General features: G+C 49.0%; 1 protein-coding gene across 1 annotated transcript in view; it reads right to left on the reverse strand.

The window, feature by feature from the left end:
* Positions 1-3,233: 3,233 nt before the first annotated feature.
* Positions 3,234-17,541, reverse strand: part of LOC148504686 (uncharacterized) — a 71,867-nt gene continuing 57,559 nt past the window's right edge. The window contains 3 exon segments of the mRNA XM_088448616.1: positions 3,234-4,410; positions 8,646-8,838; positions 13,889-13,985. Coding sequence (XP_088304742.1) covers positions 4,265-4,410; positions 8,646-8,838; positions 13,889-13,985 — 436 coding nt within the window. The 3' untranslated portion in view covers positions 3,234-4,264.

Here is a 17,541-nt window from a genome sequence, read left to right on the forward strand (position 1 = left end):
AATGAATAACATTATATGCTTAATCTGACTAAACATCTTAATACGTTTCACCTAAAGTAACAGCACAACACAGGGGACCCAATCCCCATGCATTGAGACCAGGGCCAGCCCTAGCCCAAATTCTTTGGTAAGCGAGTAGGTTTTTTGGCGCCCCCCCTATGCAGTGCCCGCGGTAGTGGTCCCCCCTATGCAGTGCCCCTTGTGCCCCCATTAGTAAGCTTATATAGTGCCCCCAGTAGTAGTCCCCCCCATGCAGTGCCCCAGTAGTGGTCCCCCCTTGTAGTGCCCCTAGTAGTAATCCCCCCTCTTGTAGTGCCCCTAGTAGTCCCCCCTTGTAGTAGTCCCCCCATTGTTGTGCCCCCAGGGTAGGTTCCCCCCAGTAGTAATCCTCCTTTCAAGTACCCCCAGTAGTAATCCCCTATTCTAGTGCCCCCAGTAGTAATCCTCCCTTCAAGTGCCCCCAGTAGTAATCCTCCCTTCTAGTGCCCCCATTAGTAATCCTCCCTTCAAGTGCCCCAGTAGTAATCCTCCCTTCAAGTGCCCCCAGTAGTAATCATCCCTTCTAGTGCCATCAGCAGTAATCCCTTCAAGTGCCCCCATTAGTAATCGCCCCTTCAAGTACCCCCAGTAGTAATCCTCCCTTCTAGTGCCCCCAGTAGTAATCCTCCCTTCAAGTACCCCCAGTAGTAATCCCCCCTTTAAGTGCCCCCAGTAGTAATCCTCCCTTCAAGTACCCCCAGTAGTAATCCCCCCTTTAAGTGCCCCCAGTAGTAATACTCCCTTCAAGTACCCCCAGTAGTAATCCCCCCTTCAAGTGCCCCCAGTAGTAATCCTCCCTTCAAGTACCCCCAGTAGTAATCCCCCCTTTAAGTGCCCCTGTAGTAATCCTCCCTTCAAGTACCCCCAGTAGTAATCCCCCCTTCAAGTGCCCCCAGTAGTAATCCTCCCTTCAAGTACCCCCAGTAGTAATCCCCCCTTCAAGTGCCCCCAGTAGTAATCCTCCCTTCAAGTACCCCCAGTAGAAATCCCCCCTTTAAGTGCCCCCAGTAGTAATCATCCCTTCAAGTACCCCCAGTAGTAATCCCCCCTTTAAGTGCCCCCAGTAGTAATCCTCCCTTCAAGTACCCCCAGTAGTAATCCCCCCTTCAAGTACCCCCAGTAGTAATCCCCCTTCAAGTGCCCACAGGAGTAATCACCCCTTGCAGCCCCCCCCAGTAGAGACACACGAAATAAAAAAAAACAAAACACTAACCTGAACCCCCATTGCTCCTGCTCCCGCTATCAGCTGCTCCCGACCATTCTCCAGGGCCGCTTTGCATTATGGGAGAGACTTCATGACGTCATGAAGTCTCTCCCATTACCCACTGCGGGAGCCGGAAGATGGCTCCCGCAGTGGGAGCAGCAGCAGCAGCCGATGAGAGTCTGACAGACTCTCATCAGCTGCTGAAACAAACACACAGCTGCCGGCACCGGCGGCTGTGTGTTTGGCACTGTGTAGCGCTGACCGGACTCCGTCCGGTCAGCGCAACACGCGCGGTGCAGCTGTGTCACAGAGACACAGTCTGCACCGCTGTAATAAGCCTCTGAAATTTGCATGGTCGCGGCCGCGGCGCCCTTCACTATGTGGCGCCTTACGCGGCCGCGTACCATGCGTAACCATAGAACCGGCCCTGATTGAGACTGACATATGTACCAGCGAATGGGAAAACAACACAAAATGTGAGCCCTATTGAATTACGAGCATGTTCAACCTATCAGAATAGGGGTGTACTTGGACATGGATTTAACCCCCTCTCTGCCACATTAACCATTACGCAGCTCCAACGGTGGCCGAAACGCGTTGGGGCACCTATACTACGATTACATGTGTCACCTTTTTTCTACAAACCTCCACTATTGCCAATACTCCAATCTGAACCAAGGAAGATAGAGTCCCCGCAGCGGTCACGTGACCCGGAAATTACCCAGGGAACAGAGACGCCAACCAGAGCAGCGAGCCGAGACGACATCCATAGAGGGCCGAAGAGGGAGAGAGAGGCAGCACAGCAAGAGTCAGGTGAGTTCCTTTTTGGAGGGGGTGTCCAGTAGAGATCGTAAGATCAAAACCATTCTCATCCCCTCCCTAGGCAGAGGTAGACTGGTGTGCAGTCGGGGCCAGGAGCCGTGTTTCATATAGCACGGCGCTGGCCCCAGATGCCAAACAGTCACCCTAGCCAGGGACCCCTGTCACATTGCCCTGCAGCCATACACTCCCGCCCTGAAATTAACCCGGGCAACGAGACATCACCATTTATACCCTACATCAACGGACTACCTAGGGGTCAGTAACGGGACGCCGTTACTCACCCGCATCTTCGGAGGATACTTATGGTGCGTACACACTGGGCGATTAAAGTGGACGACTGAACGATAACGATATCATTATCATTCAGTCGTCCACTTTATCGTCCATTTTTTACACCAAAACGATGAACGATAACGACGACGCGCGATCCCGCGGGTCGTTCGTCATCATCGTTCATCGGGTTAACATGCAGGCCAACCTGACAATCTCGTCAAGTTGCTGCATGTTGGGGAATGGGGGAGAGAGTCCGGCGCTGAACGATATCGTTAGTGATATCGTTCAGCGGCTGCACTCAATGTCATGAACGACACTGAGCACAGCCTGCCGGGGACACACTAGACGATATCGCTCAGGGAGCATATCGTGTAGTGTGTACCCACCATTACAGTTGAAAATCATCATTTTTTCACCCACCTATTTTTGAGTGCAATAATACAGTATACCAGACAGTACGACTTTGTACTATTATATGGATTGTTTAACCACTTAGAACAACTGACACATACTTGTTAGAGCCACCATTTTGCTATTTATTGCTTACCTTTCAAGACCTTGAAACTGATTTTATTGCTTTATATTGTTTGCAGATTTCTAATCATGTATTTGCACATTCTCTGAGTAAACTCAAACGTTGTTACATACAAGTGTAATATCTCCTTTATCATCCAACAACATACTCATCACTAACGTTTATTACACGACTATAAGGGTTGAGCGCTGTATTCCATATTGTATCATTGCTATCCATAGAGAGTTGGACAATCTCTCATACGAGCTGCACACCCAACATAGTCAAACCACCATCCAGTGCGCATCCAATTAATTAATTGAACCATTTATCTGTTTATAAAGTTATATGAATAAAAATAACATGTACTACACAATTACCAACTTTCATTATCATTTATTAAGCACAGATTCATAAAAGAAAAAAGATTAAACTCAGATTAAATGTCCAGACCAAAGTGTGTGAATATTTCATAATATCAGTCAAATAAAAAGTTGACAATACATTCCTCCGACTCCAGGAAGTATATTTACTAAAGTGCTGGTTTTTAATAGTGTAGATGTTGCTCATAGCAACCAATCAGATTCTACTTAACATTCATCTAGCTCCTTCTAAAAGATAATAGCTAGAATCTGAACGGTTGCTATGGACAAAATCTCCCACACGTTTGTAAATATACCCCCAGTTGCAGTAGTAGAACCATGTGGGTGGTCAGGAATCTGGGTGGCACACACGGAGAAGTGTGGATATGTACAGGATGGATTTAATAGATTTAATTTCAGTGCCTGAGCAAAACTTGTGCCATCATTACTGATGCCACGAGGTAGAGTTTCTCCTGGGCATCAGACTACCACAGTTCTTTAGGTGGGGAGAATTAAGTACACGCTAATCTATGGCTATAGTCACAGTGTACCCAAAGTTGCACTATACTATAAATGAATGTAACCAACGTGCCTAAACTATATATCTGTTGGCAGCAAATGTTTGGAAGACATTTCTGCCGTGTCCAATGGAATCACACTGTTCCTGGCTTCATAACAGACCATCTTGCTTTCTAGATTTGGTTGACTGGCTCCTAAATTCTTAAAGAGTTTGTCCATCACTGGTTTAGAGGCACAATACTTTAAAACCTTGTAGTATCTATATATGCAGTGAATAATACATTTGATCATTAGTGTTTTCTCTTTGTAACAAAATTATAAGTATAAATAATGCCAACATGATTTCCCAGGCCTTAATGTTAATCTAGGTAACAAAACACAGCTCAAATGAACTCACTTATTTAGATATACTATTAGCAAAATTGTTCACGTGATGCTCAGTGGAATATTTGGCCATGTGCAATAATAATGATTCCTAATTTACCTAAATTACATTGACATTTAATATAGGAATATTTAGTTGCCATGGAATCAGGAGTCCTGAGTGTTGAGTCTCCTATAACCTGTGGTCCTGGCTTTCTTCATGTACAGATGTACTGTTACTGTGCCCAGTGCAACGATGACCACTCCTGATAGGGCAATCACCAGAGTATTCACATTCAGAGAGTGGGGGTCTCCTATTGTACATATGGAGGGAAGAGGATAGTAATTAGAATATACAGTGTATGTTCCAAATGCAAATATACACACAAATGTGCCACAAACAACCACACAGGCCCTATTCCAAATCTCAGCAGTGTTGCTATGCTTGGGGGAGGTTCTGTCTATTTAAGCCTATGATCTAGCAGACCTCAACCCATGATAAAAGCATAGCTTGGGGGGGGCGATTCAATTGTTGCGTGGGCGGTGGTAATTAAAGAGTGCCCAGTTTTGCAATTCAATTGTTCTTGGTGCTCATTAATTATCGCCCTCTTCACATCTTAATAGGCTGGGTTTAGCCGTCTAAAACGGCTAAACCTGTCTAAAGTCCTGGTTAGGGCACCCTCCTGAAGGCGCGAGCAGAAATGCAGGCGCAACTGGCTATCGTGCTCAGATGGAGCAACAACTGAATTGCTCCATCGGGCGCCTTAAAAATATAACCGCCAGCTTAACAATTGAATTGCCTTTTGAGTTTAAAATCTGTGTGATACCTGGAAGGATGCAGAGCAAGTATCATGCTTTTGTGTGTCAGTGTAGGGACTGGCCAGAACGGAACAAACATTTCTTAAATTTAAATTAAATACAATTTGAAGTGTAATTAGGCAAGTAATTTAAATGGTGTGGTCACATACCTCAGACACCACAGATAGTTTAGTGCTGTGGATTAAAGCATATGGTATACAGATATATATATAGCCTCACATACACACACTGCCCCATAGCCTCACACACACGTTGCCCCATAGCCTCACGCACACACACTGCCCCCATAGCCTCACACATATACTGCCCCCATAGATACACACAGGCACTGCCCCCATAGCCTCTCACACCATAGCCTCACGCACACATGCACTGCCACCATAGCCTCACACACACACACTGCCCCCAAAGCCTCACACACACACTACCCCCAAAGCCTCACACACACACTGCCCCCATAGCCTCACTCACAATACCCCCATAGCCTCACACACGCAAACACACTCACACGCACACTGCCCCCATAGCCTCACTCACAATACCCCCATAGCCTCACACACGCAAACACACTCACATGCACACTGCCCCCATGGCCTCTCACACACACACACACACTGCCCTCATGTCACAACCCTGGCTAGTTTTTCACCTTTTGCCTTGAGACTTACCCCTGTCAGCTGTCCCGTGGATCTGTATATGTAATCTGCCTGGGAGATCTGTACTGATCATGCTGGCTGTAGCACTTCTGTGATTGCATTTGGACTGTGCTCTCCTTTCCACAGTGATTGTTCACCTGGGCTCTCCTCTGTCTGTGAACACTGCTAGCCTTGATTGGAATCGCAGGTGTAGGTCTGACTCACAGCACTGCAGAGATGATTACTCCCTCTGCATGTTGTGCCCTCCACCACTCAGAGTGCTACTACTAGACTACCTGACCGTATCCACCAATTCCTGCCAGGCCATATACATCCTCCTCTGATAGCATTCTGGGCCTGAACATCTCATTATTTCCTGTGGTGTATAGTTTGTGCTACTTCAGAATAAAAGGGTATCCCAGGCTCCTGCTCCTACTGGTTCCTAGATCAGTTCATCCAGCAACCCTGCTAACAGCAATACCTGGTATATCCAGCAATCCTGCTAACTGCAATACCTGGTTTATCCAGCAATCCTGCTAACCGCAATACCTGGTATATCCGAAAATCCTGCTGACAGCAGTACCTGGCATGTCCAGAGATCCTGCTGCAGCATGACCTGTGTTCCTGAGCTCCCTGTGTGAAACCTTTGCTTCCTAGCACAACAAGTTCATTCCACGATACTCCAGTCCGGAGTGATATTCCAAGTCCATTCCATGATACTCCAGTCCGGAGTGATATTCCAAGTCCATTCCACGATACTCCAGTCCGGAGTGATATTCCAAGTCCATTACACGATACTCCAGTCCGGAGTGATATTCCAAGTCCATTACACGATACTCCAGTCCGGAGTCAAGTTCCAAATCCTTCAAGTTCAAAACTCCTGTCCGGAGATCCAGTACCAGTTCACTTAAGTTTCAAGTCTACAGTTCCTTTTCCAGGTTCAGCGATTATTGGAAGACTCTTTCCTTCAGTCTATTCAGCTAATCTTCCTGCATGTCCCAGTCCGATTCCTCCAAGTCACCTACTGAAATCCTGTCCAGTTCAGCAAATCTTCCTGCCGGTCCCAGTCCGGTTCCTCCAAGTCACCTACTGAAATCCTGTCCAGTTCAGCAAGTCTTCCTGCCGGTCCCGGTCCGGTTCCTCCAAGTCTTCTACTGGTTCCACTCTAACGTTACAAGTTTCCTGTTCCTGTCATTTATCACCAAAGGCAGTTCTCACTGCTATACAATTCTTTTGCAAATAGAGCTAATTACCTCAACCATGGTTCCAGTTCAGCCATCTCCGCTGAATCCACTTCAACACCTGAATCAGGTAATTCTCAGACTCCAACCGTGACACCCCATAGCCCCACACACACACACTCACTGCCCCCATAGCCACACACACACACACACACACACACACACACACACACACACACACACACACACACACACACACACTCACTGCCCCCATAGCCACACACACACACTCACTGCCCCCATAGCCACACAAACACACACACACTGCCCCATAGCCTTACAAACACACATTCACACACACACACTGCCCCCATAGCCACACACAAACACACACACTGCCCCATAGCCTTACAAACACACACTCACACACACTGCCCCCATAGCCTTACACACACACACACACACTGCCCCATAGCCTTACAAACACACACTCACACACACACTCACACACACACTGCCCCCATAGCCTTACACACACACACTGCCCCATAGCCTTACAAACACACACTCACACACACTGCCCCATAGCCTTACAAACACACACTCACACACTGCCCCATAGCCTTACAAACACACACTCACACACACACTGCCCCCATAGCCTTACACACACTGCCCCATAGCCTTACAAACACACACTGACACAGCCCCCATAACCTTACACATACACACTGCCCCAAAGCCTACACACACTGCATACTTGAATACTCTCCCGGACGGTGTGGGAGGGTCACGATTTTTCAGGCAGTCCCCCACACTCCTGGAAGAGTGGCCAGATCTCCCGCATCCCGCCCACTTCCTAGTGAAGTGGCCAGGATGTGAAGTTAATATCACCGAGAATCGCAGTGCGTATGGACGGGTTGGGGCTAAAATCAGACGACCGCATCATTTTAGCTCCGGCCCTTCTTACGGGCCAGCAAATTGTACTATTTGACGTAAAAGCCCGGCCCCGGAGGGGTGATAAAAAAATGTAGGCAAGTATGACACACTGCCCCCATTGCCTCACACAAACACACACTGGACCTCATTCAGAGGCGGTCGCAAGAAGCGATCGCTCTCTCTGAATGAGGGCGGCCGCTTCATTTTTGAAGTGCGGCCTCCTGGTCATTAGTTAAGCTGTGGGTTACCACCCACAGCTTAATGACCGACCAGGTTGATGGTCGCGATGGTGATCACCATCGGGGCTTACGACGAGACCCTAAGGTTGGGTCTCGGCACTCGTAAGCCCCAGGGAGCTTCCTGCTCTGTTTGAGCAGGAAACTCCCCACTGACATCACTGACGATGTCAGTGCGGCCGCCCACAAAATGGTAGGTGTTCCTTAAGGAACGCCTCCGTTTTGCAAACCACCCCCCGGCCCGCCTACCAAACAGGGCGAGCTGTTGATCACCATCGACAGCCGCCCCTTTGGTAACGAGCTCCGGAGCGACAGAGTTTCTCTGTCGCTCCGGGGCTTGCATACGCGCAGTGCGGCCGTTGCGCGTGCGCAAGACTAACCATCGAGTCGGTTACGATCGCATCGGCGCTTGCGACCGACTCTGAATGAGGTCCACTGTCCCCATAGCCTCACACAAACACACACAGCCTCCATTTTCCCACTCTCAGGTACCTCCTCCTGATTGGCTGAAGAGGGGAACTTGCTTAACAAAGAGAGATCATCCTACTATTTCACTTATCACATTATCTCACCTAAGCTCTGCTTCCTTTTCCTACCACTCCTAACCCACCATCTGTTCATATACCCCCTTCTATATTCCACCTAATCTTCACCTGTCTGTGTATGCACTTTCCTTTCATCATTCCTGGAACTTTATTTATAAAGTGCTATGTTTTGTGGCATTGGGGAATATCCTTACCTGCATCACTGGGAGATTGTCTCTTCATCCTCAGGGGACCCTGGGAGATAAAGTGCTGCTGAGACTCGGACACTAATGATCTCCTGCGTCTGCGTCCATCAGAGTCTCCCAATGATTTCCTGATGCAGCATTGGTTGCAGCGAGTATTTGGCTTTCCCACCTTGCACAGGATCACAGTGCAACTTATGTAAACCTTAGGGTGCAACAACATTGTTATTAACACAATGTGGAAATGGCATCATGAAGCATGAACTCTCAAGCCGGGTACACAGTAGACGATGTGTGTACCCAGCGACAGCAGATGCGACGGGACGATATATCGGATGGTCCGTACACACTGTATGATCTGATATACGACCGCCCGATACTTACTTCCCCCGCTGCATCCAGAAGCATGGTGTCGTTCCTCGAATCTTCAGATTGACCTGCACTGAAGATACGACGAACGACGTGCGGAAGTGCGCAATAGTGCTTACACACTGGACGATTTGTCATTCCGATTTGTCGGAAAATGCCAAATCAGCCAATACATCGTCTAATATGTACCCAGCTTAAGGCAGTCCTATTGTGGGCAGCTAGGGCGTTCTCCCAGTAATACACCATCATGCCTCTCACACCTTATACTACCTAAGCTAAGATATTGTGGATCAATGATCGCTTTTGCAATGCGATCAGGGCTTGCCAGTAACGCCCTTGATCGCATTGCAAAACACGATCCTATCAGCCGGATGTATCATTCGGATGTATCTTCTGGGACATGCAGGGACACGGGCTCCGAAAGTAGCCCGTCCCTGCGATGTCTCTGTAGAGCTGTCGGCCAGTGCAGGGGGTGGTGCGCATTCGTAGTCCCGTGGACTGCACATGTACATCCGCCATAGCCGGGGAGGGTTCTGGCGGATCCCTCCGCCGGCTAATAGTGCGTGGTGTAGCCCATAGGCTGCAGCAGCTAACGCCATATTCAGATGGCGTTAGTTGCGGGGGCCAATATCTGGAATGCATCGCATTCCGGATATTGGTAAATTTGGCAGCAGCGCATCCCCCATACAAACCTATGGGGGATGCGGCTACCTGCGGCAATGGAGGGATAACAGCAAGTATTGGAGATACCTGCTGCGTTCCCTCCTTGATACATACGGGGGATACTTAGTATTTGAGGTAAACCCCCGAAAAACGGGTGTTTGAGGATTATACCTCAAATACACTTTGATAAATGGGCCCCAACATTCTGCACATAATTAACTTGCTGTGGTCATTTGGGGGTGGCGACTGCCAGCAGCCCATAAAATGGGGGAGTGTAAGGCCCTTTTCCTGAGCGTGCCAAGGCCGGTGGTTGCTTCCTTGGATGCAGCTTCACTGGCTCCAGGTGCGTGAAATACACAGCCACCCTAAGTACCCCGAGAGTTACTCAGATGGGCGATGGTCACACAAGTGATCTGATGGTTACTTCCTCAGCAGCAGATTACAGATGCCAGGAGGGGGCACAAGACGCCTCCTGCAGCATTAGCATAATATCGCATTGCCGCTGCGTACAAAGTTGCAATAAGCGTACAACTCTGAATCAGGCCCACAGACCATGGCACTGGGATCGGGTGTGCAGATGTACCATAGCTGTTCTATAAATGGATGCCAGCATTTCTATATAACCCATCACAGTATGTATATGTATATATATATATACATATATATATATATATCTGTGTATGTAGGAGCATTGTATTGTGCTCTCCGTACCTGACCCTATTTCACACGTGCATCAGTAGATGGGTGGAATTATCATGCTGTCTCCCAGCCAGTGTTTTTCTCTAGGGGCAGATTCTTACTAATTCAGATATGTATGAATCACGGTCAAACTGCGCACGCGGCAAGGTACCTTAGCGATGCCGCTCACAGTGGGTGATTGACATTCAGAGACCATTTAGGGACGGTTACAGTGCGCCTCAGCTTACAACTGCGATCCCATATGCAGATAGAGTGATTCCGGCATCTCAGTTCAGGCGGCTATTCTGCAGAACTATAGGGCTACTCCGATGGCTGATTATCGATGATCTCCGATGGCGGCTGCGAATGTGCATACTGTACTTGCCGACTTCTTTATCTCCTCAGCTCAGAGAGGAGACGCAGCTGGCCACTTCGGGGGGGGGGGGGAGGGCCAGGTTCCTATGTCATTAAGCCCCGCCCCCATCATTGTAAACTTCTGCGAATCACCGGAACGCGAGGAGGGAATGGGGACTCAATTACACGCTTTTTCATCATTTAGCCCCGCCCCCTCTGTATGGAGCCACAATTCCCAGCAATTATCTCCCTATGCTGTCCACTTCACTTGAAAGCGGGTGGGATGCGGGAGACCTGGACACTTTTATGGGGGTGCGGGGGACCACCCGACAATTCGGGAGCCTCCCGCAACTTCCGTGAGAGTAGGTAAGTATGCGTATGTGTACGCCGGTGCCATACCCTCCAACATTTCCCAGTAAGAACCCGGTACATGGGGGGCGTAGCCACAGATAAAGGGGCATGGTCACGGGTAAAGAGGCGTGTCCATGGGGGCTGGAGGCATCGGGCGTAGGCTAGTTTAGAACTTGCAGTAATATACTGCATTTTCTGTATGTATACCGGCGCTGGCGGTCAGGGCAGAGAAGCACGGAGGTCGGCTGTCACTCAGCAGCGCTGCAGGAGTCCTGTGTCCCAACAGCGCTGCTTAACAAATCTGGTGAGTGTACCAACCCGGTACAAAACGGTACAGCCCCGTTTGCCGGTACAGACCATTAGAAAACGGTACTGTAACGGCTAAAGCGGTAGAGTTGGAGGGTATGCGGTGCTTGGGTTTGCAATGGCCACAGTGGGTGTCTCGACTCTCAATAAATATCTTGGCGTTTGCGACAACTGCATATTTTCGCACTGTGGACCTCATTCAGAGCCGGACGCTATTTGCGGACGCTCGTTCAGAAAAAGGGGCCGGATATTTAAATTGAGCTCTCGCTCTTTGCGGTCTGTTGAAGCCTCTATGTCTGAGCGAGCGTCCGAAAAATGCGCCCGCTATTTTGTAAAGACGCCCCTTGGCCGTTCGCATCATACGTCATCTCCGCTATTTATTAGATTAATCGAGTACATCGAAAGGCGTCTGAACTGCTCGCAGTGCTTGTGGTAGGTTTTACTTCCCGCAATCACTGTGAGCAGTTGAGGCTAAAAGACAACCAAGTGACGTTGTCGATGACGCTGCTTTGTTAATTATGCACACCCATTAAACGCCCGTTTTGACCGTTAGGCACACCTGCGTTCCGATCTCCACTCCCCGTTTTCAAGCACCTTCCCCTGTTACCACCCACAAACGCCTCATTCTGTAACTCAAATTAGCAGCCCCTCGCTGTATTACGAGCGCATGATTTCCGACCGCAATGACTGGTTGGCGCATGCGCATTACGACCCATGCGCAGATGTGCGAACATCGCTCGGAGCGAACGAGTGGTCGCTTACGAGCGGCTCTGAATCAGGCCCTGTGTATGGGATCGCAGCTGCGATTTCATTAGCGTACACATCTGAATCACGCCCCCAGCTGACATCAAGTAACTTTGGACATGGGCAAAACCATGTTGCAGTGCGGGGGAGGGCAGATGTAAATGTGCAGTGAAACTTAGATGTGAGAGGAGTGTGTAGAAGCTCAAATCTAAATTGCAGTGTAATAGTAAAGCTGTCCAGCATTTATACACTACATGTAAAAGCAGCCAGTATTTACCCTGCATGCAAAAAATAATATAAATTGCACCCCTTGCATTGCCACATGGTTTCTTCCAGGTGCAAAGTTACTTGCTTTTTTTTTTGCTTTATTTCCAAATCAGAATCAGCCTCTAAGTGCACAAAATGTTCCCCTCCTCGTCACCTGACTGTTGGCGGGCTGGGGCCACAGGGGCACTATGCTACACATCTGGAGGAAATGTCCGAATATGATCCCCTTCTGGGATTTGGTTCATGGGCTTTTGGAGTTTCCAGTAGCAAAGGACCCCCTATGTATTTTTGTTATGATACCCACCCCCAGACCTTGACACATTTTCAATAAACTACTTCTGCATATCCTGTCGGCGGCCAAATCCCTGGTGCCCCTCAACTGGAAAACTATTCCTCCACCATCTCTTCCTGCGTTTTAAACACCAGATTTGGCATGTGGCTGCTATGGAGGAGATAATAAGTTATCTTCATGATAGGGGCCATATTTTTACTCAAGTATGGGCTCCCTGCCTCTCTGCCGAACACAGGGCTTTATTCAGCAGTGCACTGCTGAACGCAGATTCCCGATGATCGGGAATCTGTGCAGGCGCATGACCCGTTCAGAATGGGTATGCGATCCCGCATGGAGTCTGTCAGTGATTGACAGTCTGCTGCCGTTTGTGGGCGGGGAGGGGGCGGCGATGCCCTCCGTTCCCTGAAATTGAGGCGTGTTGCCGCTGTTGGGGGGAGGGAAGAAGCCAGGATCTTTGTCGGCTGACAGAGATCTCCTGGCTGATTCCTTTCAACCGCAGCGGCTTCCGCAGAGGGAATGGGATTGAAATACCGGCAGCTCATATCCCGACAGTGACAGGCCGACAGGTGATGATCCCGACGCCCGGTGGTAAGTATGCTAACCCTCCCCTCTCTCCCCCCTAACCTTCCCTTAGGAGTGCCTAATCCTAACCCCCCCGCTAGTGCTTAACCCTAACGTCCCCCCCCATGGGTGCCTAAACTCAACCCCCCTCCTGCACCCTAAGCGTAACCCTCCCAGGGGTTGCCTAACCTCCCCCCCTAGTGCCTAACCCTAAATCCCCCTTCCCGTAGCCTAACCCTAACCTTCCCCGGTGGGGTGCCTAACCCTAAGTCCCCCTGGGGTTTCCTAAACCTAACCCCCCCATCCCCGGGCTAAGTGTATACTTACACGGCAGAGAGGACGATCGGTCTGACGTCCTCTGCGTTCCGGCGTTGGGATTAACATTGGCGTCAGTTTGCGTTACGATTGATGTTTCCTAAGTTTTTATTCGCATTAATAATTTGGTCACCTATTTATGTCTAATACTAACATTTACCCATGTTATCTCTATTTCCTGCTTCCATGTTGGACTGGATCATGCTGTGTGACATTTGATATTTGCCATATTTGTTTTCCCGCTCTATGTACAGTAACACAGCTTTAATGTTTTTTGACTGACCGCTCAAAATAAAGAATTATAAAAGAAAAAAGATTCAGCCCCTACATGTCCCACAACAAGACATGTACTCACTTCTTCATAGCTTCCAATAAACGCAAATGCCTCCATTGCAAATCTGTACTGTGTCCTTGTTCCAGGATAAATCGTCACAGTATCATCCTTTATGCACCTGCAACATGAATACAGTAACACAACCCCTTGAGGAAGAGTCAACACTTTGGACCTTATTTCACAATGTACTAGATGCTGACTTTTTCAAGCACATTTCAAGGTGCGCCTCTACCCTCTGGGCCTTATTCAGAGATGTACGCAAAACCGATATGTACTTAGTTGACTGACTATTGATAAACTGCACACAGGACACGCGTAAAGGTACATCACCGTCTTTGCTCGCAGCTCCTTTTTCCCAACACTGTGATTGACATTCAGGGACCGTTTGAGGGAGAATTGCTGCAAAAAGCAGGTTTGTCACATATGTTTTCGAGGTGCTTTTGAGCCTGTGTCTATGATCTAGTATTCAGATAACATGGCTCCGGCATCCCAGTACAAGCGAATATTCTGTGCGAACATAGAGCTACCCGGAATCGGTATGAATCACCGCCGGACCTAAGCCCGGTGGATGAAATACCGACACAGGAAGGCCGGCAGTTGAAGATCCCGACAGGGGAGGTAAGTAGGCTATCCCTACCCCTCTCCCCCCCTAACCCTAATCCTCCCTTAGGGGTGCCTAACCCAAACCTCCCCCCTAGTGCCTAATCCTAACCGCCCCCAGGGGTGCCTGACCCTAACCCCTCCCTTCCTGTTGCCTAAACCTAACCCTCCTGAGGGGGTGCCTAACCCTGAGTCCCCCCGGGAGTCCCTAATCCTAACCCTTTCCTCCCCCACGGCTAAGTGCTCCCGACGCCCGGCTTACCTACAATCAGTATGCTGGGCGTCGAGATTTTGGCGTGAGGCTGATGATAGGCGTCAGTATTTAGACTACTATCATTAGTCCCATGCCGGGATTTCACAGTCGGGTTCCTAACTACATCCTGAGCTACCCAGTAGGTCTAATATCGAAGGATCTGTAACCGAAGGTGCATCTTTGTGCGCAATCATTTGGATTTGCGATGCTGCCTGCGGGCGCCACAATACAAATCCCTGCAACTGAGACATTTGCAAATTTTCGCACAGTCCGGGGCTCGCTACAAAAAGGGCGGCTGTCGATGTTGATCGACAGCTCGCCCCGTTTTGTAGGTGGGGTAGGGGGGTGGCCGGACAAACTGAGGCATTCCTGAAGGTGATGTCAGTAGAGTGCTTCCTGCTCTGTTACCTGGGGCTTGCGGTAGACGAGACCCTACTGCAAGGGTCTCGTCGCAAGCCCCGATGGTCGTGATGGTCTCGGCAGGCTCGACTATCACCTAGTCACTCGCTAAAGCTGTGGGTGGTAACCCACAGCTTAGCGAGCAGCCAGGAGGCCGCCTTTCAAAAGAAGAGCGGTCGCCCTCATTCAGAGCGAGCGCTCGCATTTTGCGAGCTGCTCTAAATGAGGTCCAAAGACTCTTATATAATATCTCTGCATACTGACAAGGAGCATTGTACAAATGTAAAACTCGTTTCAAAGACCAACCACCTAAAGCATTACAACCACCCCTCTGTTCTAAATAAGTACAGCGAAATAGACAAAAACACACCCCAAGGGGCCGGACTAGGAACAAAAAGATTCATAAAAAATGTGATTGAACCAAGCTACTGTTCAATGGCTGCCAACTACAGGTGAGCGGTCTGGTGCTACTGTATTACGTTCGGATCTGGCTCTCATGTGTTTGGGATAGCCAATAAGATAAATCTGTACTCAAACTAATTTGGTGAAAAGAGCCTGCCAACCCACAAATATAGATAGTAAAAAGGAAAAATAGAAAAGTGCTGAATAATGTTGTAGCCATTCTAAAATATATAACAATATTTAATAATAACAAATATAAATGCAATAAATCACAAAAATGCAAATACATTGAAAAATACCAGGTGTAGATAATGAAACACATTGGAATGAAAAAGTAATGTGTCCAAAATCAAAAGACTTTTTTTTTAATATGGCTCAGAGAACTAGTGCTAAATTCAAGTGTTTTTGGTTGAAAAAATTGTCTGTGTGCCCTCCTGCAAAGCAACAAACGTCAATAAAGTGCCCCCTTTCCATCCCTCAGTTCAGCAATCTCGCTAAGTAAAGCAAAATCCATGTCTTGCATTCCTCTCTCATCTCTGTAGTGGTAACATCTGCTCAGATTGGTTTACACTTTACCGCCAAAAGTTATTTCTCAGGCAGCCATTGGGTGACACTGAAAGCAGCATGGGGTAGTGTGTGGAGTTGGGATTTTGGCACTTGAAGACCGGCAAAGAACTCAGGTTCCTTCACTTCTATACCATGGTGGCTGAATGCAACTCTAATTTAGTGAGGTGTTTAGTACCCACAGCAGCCAATACAAATTTTATTAGATGGAAAGTCCCTGTCAGGTAGCCGTCACTTGGTCCGACGGTGTCATATCACGGCCCTCTTTGCCCCTCTTGGCCGCAGAAAGTGTCTCCAAGCATTATACTTGCCAACTAACATGAGTGGTTAGCTTTCATTCCTGTTCATTCCCTGTGCTTGTGGAGCATGGGTGCCGCCATCTTAGTTGTGATCACTTGACTGTACTGATGAATCGGATTCATGCAACATGGGTCACCTGCTCTGCTCAGCCACTCAGAGGACCCTATTTAAACCTGGACTTGCACTGTGAGCTTTTCCAGAACAACTTCTCTCCTTAGAGATCAGCACCCTGGCTTCTGGTCCTGTTTGCTTCCTTCGGCCATTGTAGTTTCTACAGTAGCATTGCTACAAGACTCTGCACTTTATTACAAGTTTCCATCATTGCTAAACAAAGATCTGTGTTTGTTCCAGCTAATATCTCCAAGCAGTGCTATTGTCACAAACTCTCGGACGGATTGTGGAAGCAACCCGTATTCAGGGAATTGGCTAGACCTATTCCTGAGGCGCGGAGTCTAATGTGCCGGCGGTTTTCACCAGTGACCCTCGCAAGAAGGTATGGACTTGGCTGCATCCGACACACAGGTCGCGGCCCTCAGGTTAGGTTTCCCTATACAGGTGCTGGCGAACTTGGTTGGAATGCAGGACACTTTAGCGTAGTCGACAAGCCGGATCAGAACCAAACAGACGAGACGGTACCAGGGAGCAGATGTAAACAGGTCACAGGGAATAGCCGAGGTCAGAACCAGATATTAATGCAAAACCAGGGGTCAGGCAGAATCAGAGTCACGAACAAGCCAAGGTCAGAACCAATAGTCAGGATATGCACGGTAACGCTGGAGTATGGCAATGGAGCCTATACTCTGGCACTGAGGTTCTCCCAGGAACTTCCTTATATAGGTCACAGGGCCTAATTCAGACCCACTCGCGAGCGCTGAGCGCTCGCAAGCGGGTCGATGGTGCCCAAGTGCGCATGCGCACGACGGAGGGAGCTCCGTCGTGCGCATGCTTAAGACCCGAATAGCGACGGCCAAGCCGTCGCTATGGGTCTCGCACCAAAGGGGGCGTGCTGTCGATGGTGAGTGACAGCACGCCCCCTTTGGTGGGCGTGCCGGGGGCATGGCTGCCCAGACGGAGGCGTTCCCATGGGAACGCCTACCGTCTGGGTCCGGCCCCACTGACATCACTAGTGACAGCACTCCGGGCTTGCGGCAGACGA

Source organism: Taudactylus pleione, unplaced genomic scaffold (genome assembly GCF_031769625.1).
Source record: "Taudactylus pleione unplaced genomic scaffold, aTauple2 ptg000462l, whole genome shotgun sequence".
Taxonomy (NCBI): Eukaryota; Metazoa; Chordata; class Amphibia; order Anura; family Myobatrachidae; genus Taudactylus; species Taudactylus pleione.